General features: G+C 43.1%; 2 protein-coding genes across 11 annotated transcripts in view; one reads left to right on the top strand and one right to left on the bottom strand.

The window, feature by feature from the left end:
• The window catches only part of Gpr65 (G protein-coupled receptor 65), a 20,887-nt gene extending 7,973 nt beyond the window's left edge, over positions 1-12,914 (bottom strand). Inside the window, exons 1-4 of one of the 5 annotated variants that reach the window (XM_031355323.1) lie at positions 12,497-12,914; positions 4,680-4,859; positions 2,060-2,113; positions 1,725-1,880 (exon numbers count right to left, since the gene is read on the bottom strand). The gene's annotated coding sequence lies outside the window, so the exon portion shown is untranslated. Of the gene's footprint in view, positions 1-1,724; positions 1,881-2,059; positions 2,580-2,864; positions 3,023-4,679; positions 4,860-6,984; positions 7,021-12,496 lie in introns of those variants that run through there. The other 4 variants (XM_031355324.1, XM_031355322.1, XM_031355326.1 and 1 more) reach the window with 4 other exon arrangements.
• Galc (galactosylceramidase) overlaps positions 6,705-16,199 on the top strand; it is a 68,288-nt gene continuing 58,793 nt past the window's right edge. For 2 of the 6 annotated variants that reach the window (XR_004114066.1, XM_031355316.1), the window contains exon 1: positions 12,856-13,200. Coding sequence is in view for 4 of the 6 variants with exons in the window: in XM_031355316.1 (XP_031211176.1) it covers positions 13,006-13,200 (195 nt within the window). In the remaining 2 variants the exon portion in view is untranslated. Of the gene's footprint in view, positions 6,893-12,855; positions 13,201-13,270; positions 13,593-13,617; positions 14,470-14,512; positions 15,514-16,199 lie in introns of those variants that run through there. The other 4 variants (XM_031355317.1, XM_031355321.1, XM_031355320.1 and 1 more) reach the window with 4 other exon arrangements.

Raw genomic sequence — 16,199 nt, 5'->3', positions numbered from 1 at the left:
AAAAAAAAAAAAAAAAAAAAAAAAAAAAAAAAAATTGAGCAGAGACTGAAAGACCACTCAGTAACTAGCCCAACTGGCCCAGTTGGCCCATTTTGTGCACCATTGGATTGAGGTCAGGGACAAATCCTGAAAAGTTAGAAGGATTGAAGGAGATGAAGGGAATTGCAACCCCATAGGAAGAACAACAGTGTCAACTAACCTGGACCCCCTCAGAGCTCCCAGAGGCTAAACCAAAAACCAAGAAGCAACATGGGCTGGTTCATGGTCCAGGGCACATGTGTAGCAAAAGACTACCTTGTATGACCTCAGTGGGAGAGGATGAGCTTAGTCTGGAAATGAGATGCCCAGGGAAGAGGAATGATGGTGGGAGTGAGGTAGGAGTGGGTGAGCACCTCTGGGAAGCACCCTCTCAGAGGCTGGGGGTAGGGGGAATGGGGTGAAGAACTCGGCAACTTTTGAAATTTAAATAAATAAAAAATAAATAAAGATTTAAAAAAATACTTGAGAGGCAAGGCATGGGGGAGACTCTAAGAGAACTAGGTGCATAAAAGCTTTAGTGATAAAGGAATAAAAATCATGTGTATTTAATCAACGTAAAGAAATAAAAGATGGAATCAGAACACAGGATGAATGTGTGTGATAGCTCCTGCCTGTAATCCCAGTGTTTGCGAATCCATGGAATCACCATGGATTTACAACAGCCTGGGCTCTAGAATGAAAGCATGTCTCAGACAAAGGAGAGGAAGAAGGGCGGAGAAAGAGAATGTCAAAACTGAAAAGCCATTATTTTTCTCTAAAAATTAGAGTAGACTTTGTTGAGTAAAAATCCCTCAGGAGTGAACTTTAGTACAGAAACTAAAGAAATCAGAAAAAAAAATTATCAGTGTAAAAGAAAAAGGGAAACAGGAAAGATACATGGAGGGATCAGTACACATGTAAATAGAGCCCCGTAAGGGAAGAAAAGGGAGGTTGGCGGAAAGCCGTGTGTGCAAATACAACGGCTGACTGATTCCTAGAACTTACAAGGAACATGAAGCCCCTGAATTATGAAGCCTAGTGTCAGATGTGACAAAGTGAAATGTCTGCACTTAGTGATCAAACTGCAGAGACCAAAAACTAAGAGGGTTGGGGCGGTGGGGGGATGGGGAGGGAGTACCAGAGAAGAAAGATGGATTATGTACAAAAGACACATTTCAGACTGACAGAGGGCTTATCAATGGCAACCACTGAAACCAGATGACAGACTGTTCACATTTTTGTATTCCCAGAAAATGACTGTCATCCTATAATCATAATTCAAGAAACAGAGCAAACTCTAGCATTTACAGGTAGCTACCACTCAGAAAATTGACTCTTCCAGTTCTTAAAGAAACCTTTAAAGGTTCTCGGTGAAGACATAAAATGAAACTCTATGATCTGAACCGCAAGAAGGGAAGGACCTGCATAAGCTGCTAAGGAGGGGGCTCGGATGAATATCAGCTTACACCCGAGGGAAAACACCTAAGCTGCAAAGGTCTCCTCTCTTGGGACAGGACCAAGAATGGGAAGGCAGGCAGTGGTGCCTTCCTTTTTTGTGTTACTAAGTGAGTACATATTTGTTTCTACAAAAGCGAAGACAGAGGAAATTAGTTTAGTGAGGTTTTAGAGTTCTTGACAGAATAAATTTCTTCAGCTCTAAAAGTACTTCCTGCCTTGCGGAGCAGCCAGCTAAGCAGCCAGGGTACCTTGATGAAGCAGATAGCATCTTGTCTGTTGAGCAAGAGGGGCAGTATGTGCTTGTGGTTGCCTTTGGAAAGGTTCTCAAAGTTCTTGGGGGGGAATCTGTGGTTCTTCTAAGTTTGTTTCCTCTTCTGTAAGTTAGTGCTCAGGCCACAGGATTGCTATGAGAGTTAAATGAGATGCCCTGTGGGGCTAAGAGCCGAGCACAGGGGAAGCCTTCACCATATGCTAACTTCAGCAGTGTACTGCTTTCCCTTCGGCTGCCCCCCAGATTTCCTAAAAGGAAGTCATCCTTGACTGTCGGGCAAGTGCATCCCAGGCTAGCCTAGGGGTTTGGTACCTGTGATGCCAAGCCAGCCTTGTAGATAGCTCTAGTAAGTCAATGAAAGTGCATCTAAAAAAAGATATACAGAACATATTATTCCTGTATCTTTCCAATTATTATTTAGGACGCTTTAGTGAAACTTTGAGAATTTTTGCCATCCTCCCTGAAAATACGAATGATCTAAGTTTAAATTTTATGAAGTTCAAAAAAGGCAATATATAGCGTAGCTCTGAAAGTAATATGAATAACTGATGACAATAGCTTAAAGCAAATTGCTTGCATACAGCATTACAGAAACACTTCCACCTAAAGCATGCTGGCTGCCTATCAGGCCTCCGCTTGCCTCTGCTACTATGACAGTTACTTATAAACAAATATTTACAACGGATGCTTAATGATCTTGGAAACATAATTGTCTAACCTCACATGATTTCCGATGAATGTAAAAGCTATTCCTAGACCCATGCACTGGCGAGGAGATAATAGCAGGTAGCCTTCCTGCCTGGGATGGCAGAGATTCTTCCTAAACCATCAGTTTGCCAATATACTGCATCCTGAGGAGAGTGTTGAGCACACATGGTCCCCTTGTTATACCTATATAGTCACCTAAGCTGTTCTAACTTTTGAGTTCTGACATCCCCTTACCACTACTCAAAGCAGAAGAAACCATGTGTCTTCCTCCTTTGCATCTCTCTCACAAAGCTTGGTCTTGTTACACTCACAAAGCCCAAACCAGATGAAATGTTACATTGTTGATCATTATGCAGAAAGTATACTATCTACTTTGAAATCTTGGTCTAGTTTTTAATCTCATACTCACCCCTGTTTCTGGAAGGAGGTTTCTCTTGACTGAGGAGGCTGGCAAATCTGCTTGTATCAAGAAGAGAAACCAGCAGTGTTGTGGGGACAGGAAATTGCACTCGTATTTTGTCACAAGCCAATGAGGAAGCAGGCTTTTAATGAGAAGGCTTACTTTATCTGAGTTCAAACAAAAGGATACTTCTATACTTTAAGTGATGTTTGGGTCACTTATTGTCATGTGATTTTCATAACCCATTCTCTTTGTACCTTAATTATAAATGAATACTTATATGTATGCCTATTTCATGCATATGTATGTGTCTGATGTATGCACATGTGTGTGCAGCTGTGTCACCAGTATGCACACTTTTGGAAACCAGGAAAGTGTCCTGTTTGCCTTGCTCTGCCTTATGCCTTCGCACAGGGCCTGTAACTGATCCTAGAACTAGACTGATGGCTAGCAAGATCTTCCTGTTTTAGCTTGTCCATTGTGTTGGGTCTACGAGCATGCACATAGTTATGCACAGCGTTTGACTTGAGCACTAGGATCCCTGCTCAGGTCCTCATACTGTGCAGCAATCTCTCTTCCCCAGTGATTCATCACTATGCCCTCTGATTTTGATGCCTTTCTTAATGGGATATGTTGCAACTATTCCATCCTGTCACTGCATCTGCTATTAGATTGACTGTGCAGGCATGTTGTACACAGGTCCTGACTATTCTGTGGAAATGAGCATATCCCCCATGTAAGAGAGGGCCGTTCACTGACACCCTGGATGCCACAGAAGCAGAGATAAATGCTTCTAGATGTGCATGAATGAGGTAGGATGAGTAATCAGGGTGTGAGGATGGAGAGGATGCTGTGGACCAGTTTGGAGTGAGTTGGGTTCATGAAGAATAAAGAAGAGTTAGGATGGGTTTGGTGATTACTGTGGTTTGACAGCAAAAAATCGGTGGGGATACGTGTAGGTCAAGAGAGCCACCTTTGGGAGAACTTTTTTTCTGTTCTTCTGGGGGACTAATAGGATTAGATGTATAGTATTTGATTATAGAATCACTTTCTCTTCTAGTTATCCTCTGGGAGTAGAAGACAGTAATTCCTAAAAGCAGCTGATGGGACCGGATCAGGCAAATAGGCAATCATGACATATGAAAATGTGTTTGTGAGTGCTATAGATTATTATCTTAAAATGCTAATGCAGTACTTTAACAAGGTAAAAAGTATAAGTAGTGGAATTATTTTCCAGAACATCCTACTTTGAGAAAAGAAAAGTTAGATACCATTTTTAAACTCTATCCCAATAAGCATTGATTAGAAATTAAGGCAGGGATATTATTTTATAAGTATAAAATCAATTGAGAGTGGCAAATTCTAACTTAATTTTAGGCTCTACTCAGGATATGCCAAGTCTTGTTTATAGATGAAAAAAGTGATGTCATAGCTGAGCCATTTCTTCCTGCAGTTAACTAAGGTATATATAGGAAATGTAAAGGCTTTTGAAATTTTCTTAATGAATCATAAAAATATGTCCAGCTGTGGTGGTACACACCTTTAGTCCCAGCATCTAGGAGGTACAGGCAGTTGGATCTCTGCATTCAAGGCCAGCCTGGTTTACCCAATAAATTCCAGGATAGCCAGGGTACACTCTGTCTCAAAAACAAATAAACAAACAAACATACAAATAACAACAATAACAATAACAAAACATTTATAAAAATAATGAACTTGTGAAGAATTCAAGAAATTGCAATAACATGTAGTAAATGAAAACCTCAGGATAGATTGTCACTGGGATGATGGAAAACTAAGGTAAAATGTAAAAACAATAGTGACCTGAGGCTTCAGGGCTGGGAGGTGGGGGTTCTCTTAATGCAGTGTTTCCTTTGCGACCATGGAGATCTGAGTCCCAGCCTCAGGAGCAAGGTCACAAAAGCCAAGTGTGGTGGCATATGATCGTGATCCCAGTACTGGGAAGGTAGAGGTAGGTGAACTCTGACTTCGAGGAAGACTTGCCTTTAATTTAAAAGAAAGAAAAGAGAACAATGAAGCCTGAGGAACAAGTCCCAAGGTAGCCCTCAGACTGACACATGCATCTGCACACATGTGCGCACATGCATACACAGCATGCACATACACACATATAGAAACAAGGGGATTCAAAATTTGCCAAAATGAAAATAATAATTTCTGTCTGGTCATGACTACAATACCCATGTCTCTTTTTGCTTGGCTTTGCACATTGGCCTAACTGTTGTTTCTATTTCATGGGTAGTTCACGATTTGCACAATATCTAATTTTGCCTAGATAGACCATACTTCTGTTTTTAGAGAAAGAGTATTTTCACATCCATATCAAATATCTACACACTTTACTCTTCAAATGCTGGGGAGAAAAAAAGAGGATGTAGTTAGAGAACATGAGAAATACAAACTTTTACTTCTGCTTAAAGAAGGAAAAAAAATGTTAGTGAGCAAAACTTGCTTACTTCACACAAGGAGACACCGACTTTTATGGATTCTGCATCTTGTTTAGTTAAAACTGCACTGATACCATATTTAATCACAGTGGCCTTTAAATGAATAGTTGGTGAAATTTCAGAGCCCAGAGACACAGAGGCATTTTGACAATATAAAGGCCAAATCAATTAACAGTTATTCAGAACATTGGCTTTATGGGATCAGAACTCTTGACCAGTCAGTTTTCTGATTTTCTGAGATCACAGTGGGCACCTAACATTTGCCAGAGGCACCTGGGCTTCAAATGGGAAACAGGGCATATGAATGCAGACTTTCTGGATCCCCGCTTCTCTGTGCGGCAGACAGCGTGGGCAGTTATTCTGCTGATGAAAGACATCCCCCTGCCCCTTTCTCCTTTTTAAGCTGCATCACTTGTCTGGTGCAATTTTGGAGATTAAAAGCATTGAGGGAATAGGGCAGGATCAAGTTCTGACACCTTGCTATGTATTCTCATTTTTATTTCCTTTTAGACAGTTAATTAGTCATGTCATGTTTGTGGCCTAATGAGAAAGGGTTCTTGGCAGAAAGGGAGAGTGGAACAGGCTAAGGGTTTAGTTTTGAAAGAGGCAACTGAGAAGAACGGGAAGACTGGGGTTCTGGGCTCCTTGTTTGGGGGAAATCCTGTTGATGTCCAAATTTATGTAGAAATGCATAAAGTAAGGGCTTTTAGAAAATTAAGTACGAAGACAATAATATAGTTTTTATTAATTAAATATGGTGAAAGGAAATAGCTGGGGCTAAGTAAGATATATTATCTAGGTTACTATTCTGACTTAACATTAGTATGGCTAATAGAAAGTTTGAATGCTGTCTGTGGTTGGTGTTCTCTGTCAGGCAGCATTGTGCTGGATGTTGAAATAATCTTTCTGTTGAACTGTGCTGTGGTTTGAATATGAAATGTTTCGCAGAACCTCTGTGTGAATACTTGGTCCCCACTGGCAGTGCTGTTTGAGGAAGGTTGTGAGACCCATAAGGGCCTGTAAAAATGGGCCTTGATTTTGTCATAGTCTGTCCTCACTTCTTATCACTGTTTGTTTCCTGGTTGTGGACACGAGGTGACCAGACCCATGACACCTGATGCCCTGTTATCCCTGTTGTGATGTATGATACCTCTTCAATGCTAAGACAAAAAGACCCTTTCTCCCTCAAATTGCTTCTTGCCAGTTGTTTGGTTACAGTGACAGGAAAATAGAAAATAAGGGTAATTAACATAAACTGTCATCTTCTTCAGCCTTAGGAACTCAGTAGACTCTAAAATTCCTCTCTGACAGTTGATATTGGCAGTTGAAAGGAGACTAAGCATACTTCCGCTGCAGCATGGGACTCAACCCCCCGCCCCACTTTCTATTACCCAAACATCTTTGCAATGAACATAACCTCTACAGGTAGAGGAGGCAATGAGAGTGCCTTCCACAGTGAGAGAATTTGTTGTCATAATCACGTTCGCCAAGGATTATATTCAGTCGGCGTTCTTTGCTGCAAACAACAGAAACTGTGGTCACCTGACATCAAAAGTGATTTGGAAAGCGGTCAGTACATGGTCCATGATCTATGCAGAGCCCTGAGGGTGAGGCTTATAAAAATGGTTAGAGATAGAGAACAGAAAACCAGGTCACCCCACCTAGATATTCAGGATAGGATGGCGCTTCTGACCCCTCTGTGCTGGGCCCTTGAGGACACTTTAGCTGGAGTCTCTGTGGCACTCTGGGGGTTCCAGTGTGAGAGATCCATCCTCAAAGGCCTGGTCACTCTTCCAAGGTCAAAAAGTACAGCTTCGAGGAACTGATTGAAGGGTCTGGTCACTGTCAGAGCCTGTGCTGGAAGCAGCAAGAGGGCGACTCTGCTTTCTTCATTCCAGAAGGCAGTCTAACTTTGCCTCCCAACATGCTTAGCATTGGGAAGCAGTGATAGGCCTGGATTCTTATAGAGCCAAAACTCAGAGCAAAACAAAGGCTGGGGAAATGCCTCAGTGGGTAAAGGCGCCCACCGTCAAGCCTGCTGACGGCAGCTTAAACCCTGGGAGCCCTGGAGTGGGAGAGAACATCTGACCTCCATGTGTGTGCAGTGTCCTGAGTGTGCAACCCCCCAAATAAGCAAGGATCTCATGAAAGGAGAAAAAAGATAAAAAGCCTTAACACAAGAACACAAAAACAAAAGTGTGCTCAGTCTGTATTCTGTTATAAATCCAAACCAATGCAAAAATAGAAGTCTATTTTCCCTGAATTTGCTGAGATGTGGGAAAAAAGGTATAATCAAAACAGACTTTTGATAAATTTGTAAATCATTTATGTAGCACACTGTAATGTCCTGTGCTGATCACTCTTTTGAGTGCTGTGTGAATACTAACTTGACTGAATCTCCTATTGGTGCATTGCATTGCCAGCACCAGTTTGTAGAGGGGGGAACTCAAGTCCAAAGGAGCTAAGTGCCTAACCCATAATCTCTGTCTATTAGGTTGGAGGAGAGAGAGTGGAGGCCAAGCTGTCTGGAGACTAAGAGCCAATATTGTTGCCACAGTTAGTCATGGCTTTATGTGCGTGTACTCTTAAGGAGAGCCTAGTAAACAATGTACAATTTACTCCACGTGATGGGTTCTTTCCTCTGAACCATTTTCACTGCTATCTAAGGCTATGAAGTAACAGAACTCTATCATGTATTTAAAATTTTTATCTTGTGTATATGGGTGAATGTATGTCTGTGTACCACTTTGCACACCCAGTGCCCATACAGGCCAGAAGAAGATGTCAAATCCCTTGAGACTGGGGTTACAGACCATTGTGCTCCAGCATATGGATACTGAGACTTGAACCTGGGTCATCTGGAAGAGTGGTCATTGCTTTTAATCCTTAGCTGTCTCTCTGATTCTCATTATGTGTGCCATCTATCTTTCTGTCTATCTATCTATCTATCTATCTATCTATCTATCTATCTATCTATCTATAATCTATCTATCTATCTATCTGTGTGTATAATTTGTAATATTATATATTAACATAATATATATAACTTATGTGTATGAATGTGTCTGTGAGTGCATTCACACATGTGTATGTGTAATATATGTAATATATGTTTTATATTACATGTTTATGTAATGTGTATGAATGTGTCTGTGTGAGTGTGTGCACACATATGTGTGTGAGTCTGCATGTTTGTAGATAGAGGCCGACTATAGAGGCAGTCAGACTAGGGTGTTGGCTGACTAGGCACAGGAAGAGTTAAAGGTGCTTGCTGATGCCAGACTTGGAAAGTACTAGGATCCTGCTGGCCAGTCTGGGCCTCCCTCAACCCGTGGGAGAAACGGGTCCTAGTCAGGTCGACAAAGTGTAGGCGAAGAAATGATTGGCAGAGACGACACATGGAAGTGCAGGATCTGAATGTATTTCTTAAAAATGGCATCAGACTTTTACAGTCATTGCAAAAAAGAAATGCTAAATCTGGCAGCTCAGCAGTTGAGGTACATCTGAGGCCACCTGAAACACACTGGGTCTAAAACAGCAGCCATATCCTCTGGACTGGTGCAGCACCCCCGGGCTCCGAGCACGCTCCGGCCGCATGGGCCCGGCTGGAGTCCCAGGGGGCTGCGGGTGAGCCAGCTAGGAGGGTAGAGGCTCAAATCTTGAATCTCGAAATTTCCAATCTTCAATCTCGAATGCTGACTGCTGCACACTGTCACACACACACACACACACACACACACACACACACACACACACACACACACACGACTCAAGGTCCCACCCATCCTTAGTAAAACACCCACTATGCTAATTCTGGGTTAGTAGAGATGCCTCTTTCTTGCTAATTCCTAGGAGTGGTTCCGCTGCAGTAAGTGTGTGACTGAGAAAGAGGATTCTACTTGACCTTGCCCTGGGATAAGTCTCCCATTCTGTAAGCTTCAATGCCCTACCCACAATGCTGAAGGCAATTAGTCTGGATGGATAACATTCTTTACAAAATTCCAAACCAGAGTTTGGCTAAGATGTTGGAACACTGGTAAAGGTCAGAGAGCAATGTCCGATTTTTGTCTAGCTATTAATAAATCATATCTTGGTGGGCACCTAGCATGCTTTGCAAGGACAAATCTGGGCTACCTCTGAGTTAGGGGATGTCACGATTGACTGAATACCCAGGAGGCACAAACTCCCTTTGAAGTCATAAAGCCTCTTGTCCTTGATCAGACTTTTATCCCTGATACTGTAGAATTGGAGTAGATGAGTGGGAGTGGCAGGATCCTAGGATCCAAACTCTAGTGCTCCTGCCTCTGCACGTAGTGCTCTTAACCCTGAGCCATAGCACCAGCCCCACACTCACATATTCTTTTGATGGAAGTTCATTTATAAGTTGCTGTCAGAAACAACTGCAATCAAACAACTCTATCCAGAATTGAAAGTTCAGACCTACAAGCAGATATTACAGGATGTCTGTAAAAGAGATAAGCCTTCTGAACTTCCAACTCTTTTAGTAATTGTTTCATTTTATCTCCTATGTGACCAGTGGCTTTTTTTTAAGTTCAAGAATTATACACTAAATATGTATGTGTATGAGTTGGACACTGCTTAGAAAATGCATGTACATATACATTGTGATAGAACAGATATGACGGGCTGTTATGAACCTTAATTGACACTTTTGCTTAAAAGGCAAGATTGCTCATCTTTCTCAAAAGATTATGATTTTTCTCTTAATTTTCAGAAAGGAGAAGTTTTGAGGAACATAAATAGGTTACTCAGAAACACTTTAATTTAAAATAGTTTAAAAGAACACATTTGAAACATGAGACCTGGGACCTTCCTCATCTAGTCTTATCGATCCAGGATATGAACACGATTGCTTCTCTGATAACTGTGATTTCTCTTTTTCTCTTTATCTGGTGAATTTTCTTTTCCAGTCTGCATACATGACTTTGTTTAAACAGAAATATCTCTTGTTTGTTTCCTGAGTATAGATCAGAAATTGGAAACAAGAGCTGTGTGCTTTGATATATGAACTCTGGTGGCTATCATTTTTGTTAATGGTTTTGTATCCTATTCTGTGTTGTTCACACATTGCACAAAATATGTAACCTGTCTGCCAATTAAAAGTTGGAATGGCATATGCTGTATGTTGGCTTCAAACTTCCTGTTTTCATGAGTGTGCTATGTGTTCTAGGTTTGATGGGAGATCCTGCCTCAAAAGATAAGGTGGAAGAGTTAGGGTAATGACTCCGTAGGTAAGAACACACTGCTCAAGCATGGGGCACATACAGGTGGCAAGCAACGGTAAACTCAGTGCTTCGGAGGGTGAAGGAGACAGACCTTGCTGTTCAGTAAGAAATCTTGTCTCAAGGGAATAAGGTAGAAAGTGATAGTCAGACACCTGAGTACTTGCTCTGGCATTTTCGAGGACTCATGTGCACATCTTGAAATATGTTTGAATATAAAACACGCACACTCATACACATACACACAGTGAACACAAATTAGAGATTGACGAAGCCACTTGCTTTGAACCACTGGGCTACCCCTCACCCCCACATACACAAAGGAGGAGGAGGAGGAGGAGGAATAATGAACAAAGGTACTGTATTGTTCAGGAAGACAATGGTTTGATTTTATCCCTTCATATAATTTCCTGTATTTGTGTTTGTGGTGGTTAATGTTCATTATTAACTTGACTGAATTTAGAATCACCACAAAACACACCTCTGGGTGTGTCTACAAAGGTCTTCCCTGAAAGGCTTATCTGAAGAGGGAAGAGGTCATGTGTCCTGGACTGAACAAAAAGAAGGAAGTAAGTTGAGTGCCAGCTTGTTCACCTCTCTTGGCTTTCCTGACTGAAGAAGTCATGCCCCCAGGTCTCAGGGTACTGCTGTCATGACTCTCCTGCCAAGGATTGAACCTTCCAACTATAAGCCAGGATAAACCTGTAAGTCCTTTATCACAGTACTGAGGACAGCAGTCCTGAAACACAGATTTAGGTCTGTTTTTTACGGGAGAGCACAACTTATTTCAAAGATAATTATGCTAATGCCTGTGCTCCCTTAAGCCCCAGTGCCTGTGTCTTCCCCTTGCCACTGGTGTCTCAGGTGCTTGGGTGGGAACTCAACTGATTCTATGCTTTCCACTAAAGGGAGGGAGGGAGGGAGAGAGAGAGAGAGAGAGGGAGGGAATGAAGGGAGGGAAGGAGGGAAGGAGGGAGGGAGGGGGAGAGAAAGAGAGAGAGAAGGGGAGGGAGGGAGAGAGAGAGAGAGGGAGGGAGGGAGAGAGGGAGGGAGAAGAGAGGAGAGGAAAGGAGAGAGGAGAGAGAGAATCAAAATTCTCAGGATAGTTCACTTTCCTGTCACATCAGTTTACTGACAGTGGAAGTTAGCTTAGGCTAGTTTCAAGGAAGCATAATTTCACCTTTGTCATCTTTGGGTCCTAGGAATTAAACTGCTATGACAGACTAGATGGATGAAGCATACAAATTTAAGTTACAGGGCACAGGGGCACACCCTAAGAAATTGAAGACTGCCCCCACCAAAACAAACAAACAAACAAACAAACAAACAAACAAGCTAATGCCGTATGTGCTGGATCTGCTCAGGAGCAGTTTAAGTCCAACCTTTTCATATCATGACACTATGTTCTCAACTCTAGACTTCACACTTGAGGTCTGCACAATTGAGTTTTTTAATCATTGAAAAGTCTCCCAATGTTTTGAGTTAAGCTTATGTACAGTCTTGGGGTGGGCTACTTTCATAGCTATCTCTGCTCCATGTGTTCTGCTGGCACAGGCTGGATGCACCTGCTAGGGTACTTAACTGGATAGAGGAGTGAATAAAGGGTTACTGTAACAAGAGTTGGCAAACATTACCACTTCCTCTATTTTAGTCAGGGCATCTTTCCTAAGTGATTTTCAGTCACTTTTTATTCAAGAAACAGAATAAAGGCCCGAGTATCCTGGACCTATTGTATTTTTTTTAGGTCTCTTAATCCAAATCACTATGTTATAGCAACATTTTGAACGAGTAATCATATTAACTATTTTAAGGCTAAAAGAACTGGATATATATAGCAGATTACTCAATCAAACAGAAAACTGTGTCAGCTAGCATTTGCTAAGTGTATAAGTGCACCCAACTATATTTTTCCGAGTGCCTATTATCTTACTTTTATCTTATTTTATCAGGAGTTCCCTGACTGGCTGTTCTTGTCTCACGGTGGTTTAGAAAAATTCAGAGTCCTCAAGCCAAGCGACTCAACCAAGATGACCGCTTAACTGGGGGCTTAGTTTGGGGCTTCAAGCCAGGTCCTTATTGCTGTTTCCTCCTGAGAATGATCCACTGGGGTAGGACCACTCACAGCCCTCTTCTCTTGATAGCTGTTGGCCATTCACTTCCCGTTCACGAAGATGATCCATCAGGTGAGGTAGGAAGAGTGGTCACTAAGAGTGGTCACGCAGAGATCGGTCCCGCCTCTTCGACACAGAAGTGACAAGGCAAAGCTCGCTCAACCCCTCCCACCCCCTCCACCCCCCCCAGCTCAACACTACAACGGCTGCGCGGACAGCCCGCAGCCCTCACTTAAGATGGCGAAAGCTTCCTCAGCTGCCCGCTCTTCTTCCTCAGGGAGGCGATCGGGCCCGCCTCCCCGGGCGCCACAGTCGCGTGACCCGCATAATGGCTAACAGCCAACCTGAGGCTTCCCAGCAACGCCAAGCCAAAGTCATGACCGCCGCCGCGGGCTCGGCGAGCCGTGTCGCGGTACCCTTGTTGTTGTGTGCGATGCTAGCGCCCGGCGGCGCCTACGTGCTAGACGACTCCGACGGGCTGGGCCGGGAGTTCGACGGCATCGGCGCAGTTAGCGGCGGCGGGGTGAGCGCGGGCGAGCGGGAGGCGGGGAGGCGGGGGAGCGCGGGGAGCGCCGGGGCCGCCCCCTCCCACAAGCCCCCGCGGCGTTGCCGGGCAGGAAGCCAGGCTGGCCGTTAGACTGGAATGGGGAGCCAGAGGTCTCGGGGGCCGGACAGGTGTCTGCTGCAGTCAGGTGGCCAGGGCTCGAGGGCGAGCCCTCGTTCTGGGTCGCCGGCCAGAGCTGTCTTTGCCGCGCTAGAAGGATCGCCTCCCGAAAAGCCCGCGAGGGACCGGGAAGTCTCGGCGAGAGGCTTTGGTGGTTCTCATCCATCCCAGGGAGTTAGTTGGTGGAGCCGCGGAAGACGTAGACAGGGTTTAGGGACCCGTCTTGAGCAGTGACTAGCAACCCCCCTCCCGTAAGACCTCTTGGACTCTTTAGGGTCGTGTAAAGCCTGAAGCGATCTGGGATGTCATTTTAAAAGGGGGCTACTTTCATCCACTAACGGAACTGCTGTGTGTGTGTTGGGGGAGGGGGAGGGAATGCTGGCTCTCTTAGGCACGTAAGAAACATTAGGTGTATTGATTAAAGTTTAAGTTGTCCTCCTCTCCCATTCTAACTTTGTAATAAACATCAGTTAATTCTCAAAAGATGAGGTCTTGAGAGAGAGAGATTTCTTTTTTTTTTCTTTTTTTTTCTTTTTTCTTTTCGAGACAGGGATAGCCCTGGTTGTCCTGGAACTCAGCCTGTAGACCAGGCTGGCCTCGAACTCAAATCCGCCTGCCTCTGCCTCCCAAGTGCTGGGATTAAAGGCGTGCACCACCACTGCCCGGCGAGAGAGATTTCTTGCTGATTCATAGATCTCAGGACTGGGAAGTGGTTTTGCTTTTAAATGGAAATCTTAAGAGTAATTTTAGATTACAGAAAAGCTAGGAATACAGGAAAATGTTCTAATATACCCCAGCGTCTATGTGTACTAGTGAACTAATCTATTCTCGGTACTGTTTATTTAAATTTAAAATAGCCAGCATTCCATATGCAACCTTAACTTCTCCTTTTGGTATCTTTGTGATAGTAAATCTAAGTGTATAGACTTTTTTTTTTAATTGAAATGTCTAGTTTTGCTTAATTTACTCAATTTTTACTTATTAAAATAATTTCATAACCTGGTGTGATGGAGTAAGCCTTACTATGTGTGTATGTGTGGTGGGAATATTTATACATGTGAGTATAGGTACTTACAGAGGCCAGAAGCAGGTCACTGTCAGTTGCCATCTCTCCAGCCTCCAGAGCAGGTAAATCTAAAACAGTCAATCAGTAATGTCTCTATACTGAATTATGTGTTAGTCAGTTTAGGAGAACAATCATGAGTGAAGATGGATGAACATTTTATTTACACACCAGTTTAAATGTGTGTGTGTAAAATATGTTACTTAGTATAGTTATAGCAGTACTTAGGTTGGCCTCTCTTCACATATTTAGGAAAAGCATTTTGCTTTAGTGGTTGACAAGTGTGCTTTGGAGGTTGCTGGAGTCATTCTGGTACAGGACACTCGCCTCCTTTGCTCAAGTTCTCTCTTCTGAAGGAACAGAGTGACGAGGGTAGCGTTGTGAGGATAGGTGTGATTAGCCGATTGTGAGTCTTGCTACCTCGTAAAGATTCTGGAGGAGGAAGTCGTCTTTAAGATTTTGTGGATGTTGGGAGAGTGTTCTGGCACCCTGGTTTCTAATACTACAGAAATACTACAGCTTCAGCTTCAACAATGCTTGGAACCACAAAAGGGGCATTTTGACCATCAAGAGACACAGTTACCGAGACACAAGCTGTTTGTGCCTCCTTGTCCTATCATGTTTCTACCACTGCTGAACTAGAGACGCGGCCCTGAAGACACAGCTGCGGCTTCCCTGGTTGCCTTGTATCCTAACACCTTGCCTGTTCATTGATAAGGCCTCCCAAAGTAGAGGTCTTTGATTCACTATTGGTTTTATAATTTTTTTCAGGCTGTCATCTGGGTCTAGGTATGGCTAAATCTAGTTAGTGCTTGTACTATTTTTTTTTCTTTTCTTTTAGATAACACAACTTTATTTACTCAAAGTGTTAGGGGCCAAAAGTTCAGGTGAAAGCTTGGTAAGGATGTACTCGCTGCAAAGGTTCATGGGAGAACCTGTTCCTTGTCATTCCAGGCTTTGGTTGCTTCTGATGCTCATTGAGTGACTGTACTTAATACATGTTTTTCTACTCATTCTGTTACCAGTCTTCTGTGAGGTTTTGTTCATTCAGTCTTACCTTGGGGATCATTGTGAGGTCAATCTTAACAATAGCAGATCGAATTTATAAGGTGAGGGGGGTGCGGTTTCCTTACATAGGCGTAAGATATCGATGAGCAAAACTGTCTGAGATTCATCTTTTTTATCTTAGCCCCCAAATATTGATGAGGGCTCTTAGGATAGAATATTTCAGTTTCAAGATAAATTTGGAATCATGTTTGTATTAGCTATTTTACTTTTTGATATGACAATATACCTAAAAACAATTTAAGGGAGAAAGGATTTATTTTGGCTCCCTGTTTGAGCGTTTGGTCCATGGTAGGGAAGAAGGATGCGGCAGCTGGTCACTTTGTATCTGCAGTTACTGCACAGATGATGATTGCCAGTGTTCAGGTGGTCTTGGTTTTATACAGTTTGAGGTGTCAGCCTATGACATGTTTCTACTCACATTGAGGGTGGGCCTTCCTACTTCAGTTAACTCTAGAAGCTCCTTCACAGACACACCCAGAAGATTATCTCCCCAGTAATGCTCTATCCTGTCGATAATTTTAACTATCACAGTGTAATAGCCTTTTAAAGCTTATCTCTCCACCAACTCTTACACCACCAAAAGAAAACCTCTTAACTCTCAGAAAAACAATAGGCCTGTGTACCCAGTTATTGGATGCAGACCAAATAGCATGGCAAACAGCTCTATTTGCTCATGCTGGGGCGCGCGCGCGCGTGTGTGTGTGTGTGTGTGTGTGTGTGTGTGTGT

This window comes from Mastomys coucha, unplaced genomic scaffold, assembly GCF_008632895.1.
Source record: "Mastomys coucha isolate ucsf_1 unplaced genomic scaffold, UCSF_Mcou_1 pScaffold6, whole genome shotgun sequence".
Classification (NCBI taxonomy): domain Eukaryota; kingdom Metazoa; phylum Chordata; class Mammalia; order Rodentia; family Muridae; genus Mastomys; species Mastomys coucha.
The sequence above is the reverse complement of the archived record's forward strand: the minus strand, read 5'-3'. Positions and strand labels throughout refer to the sequence as shown.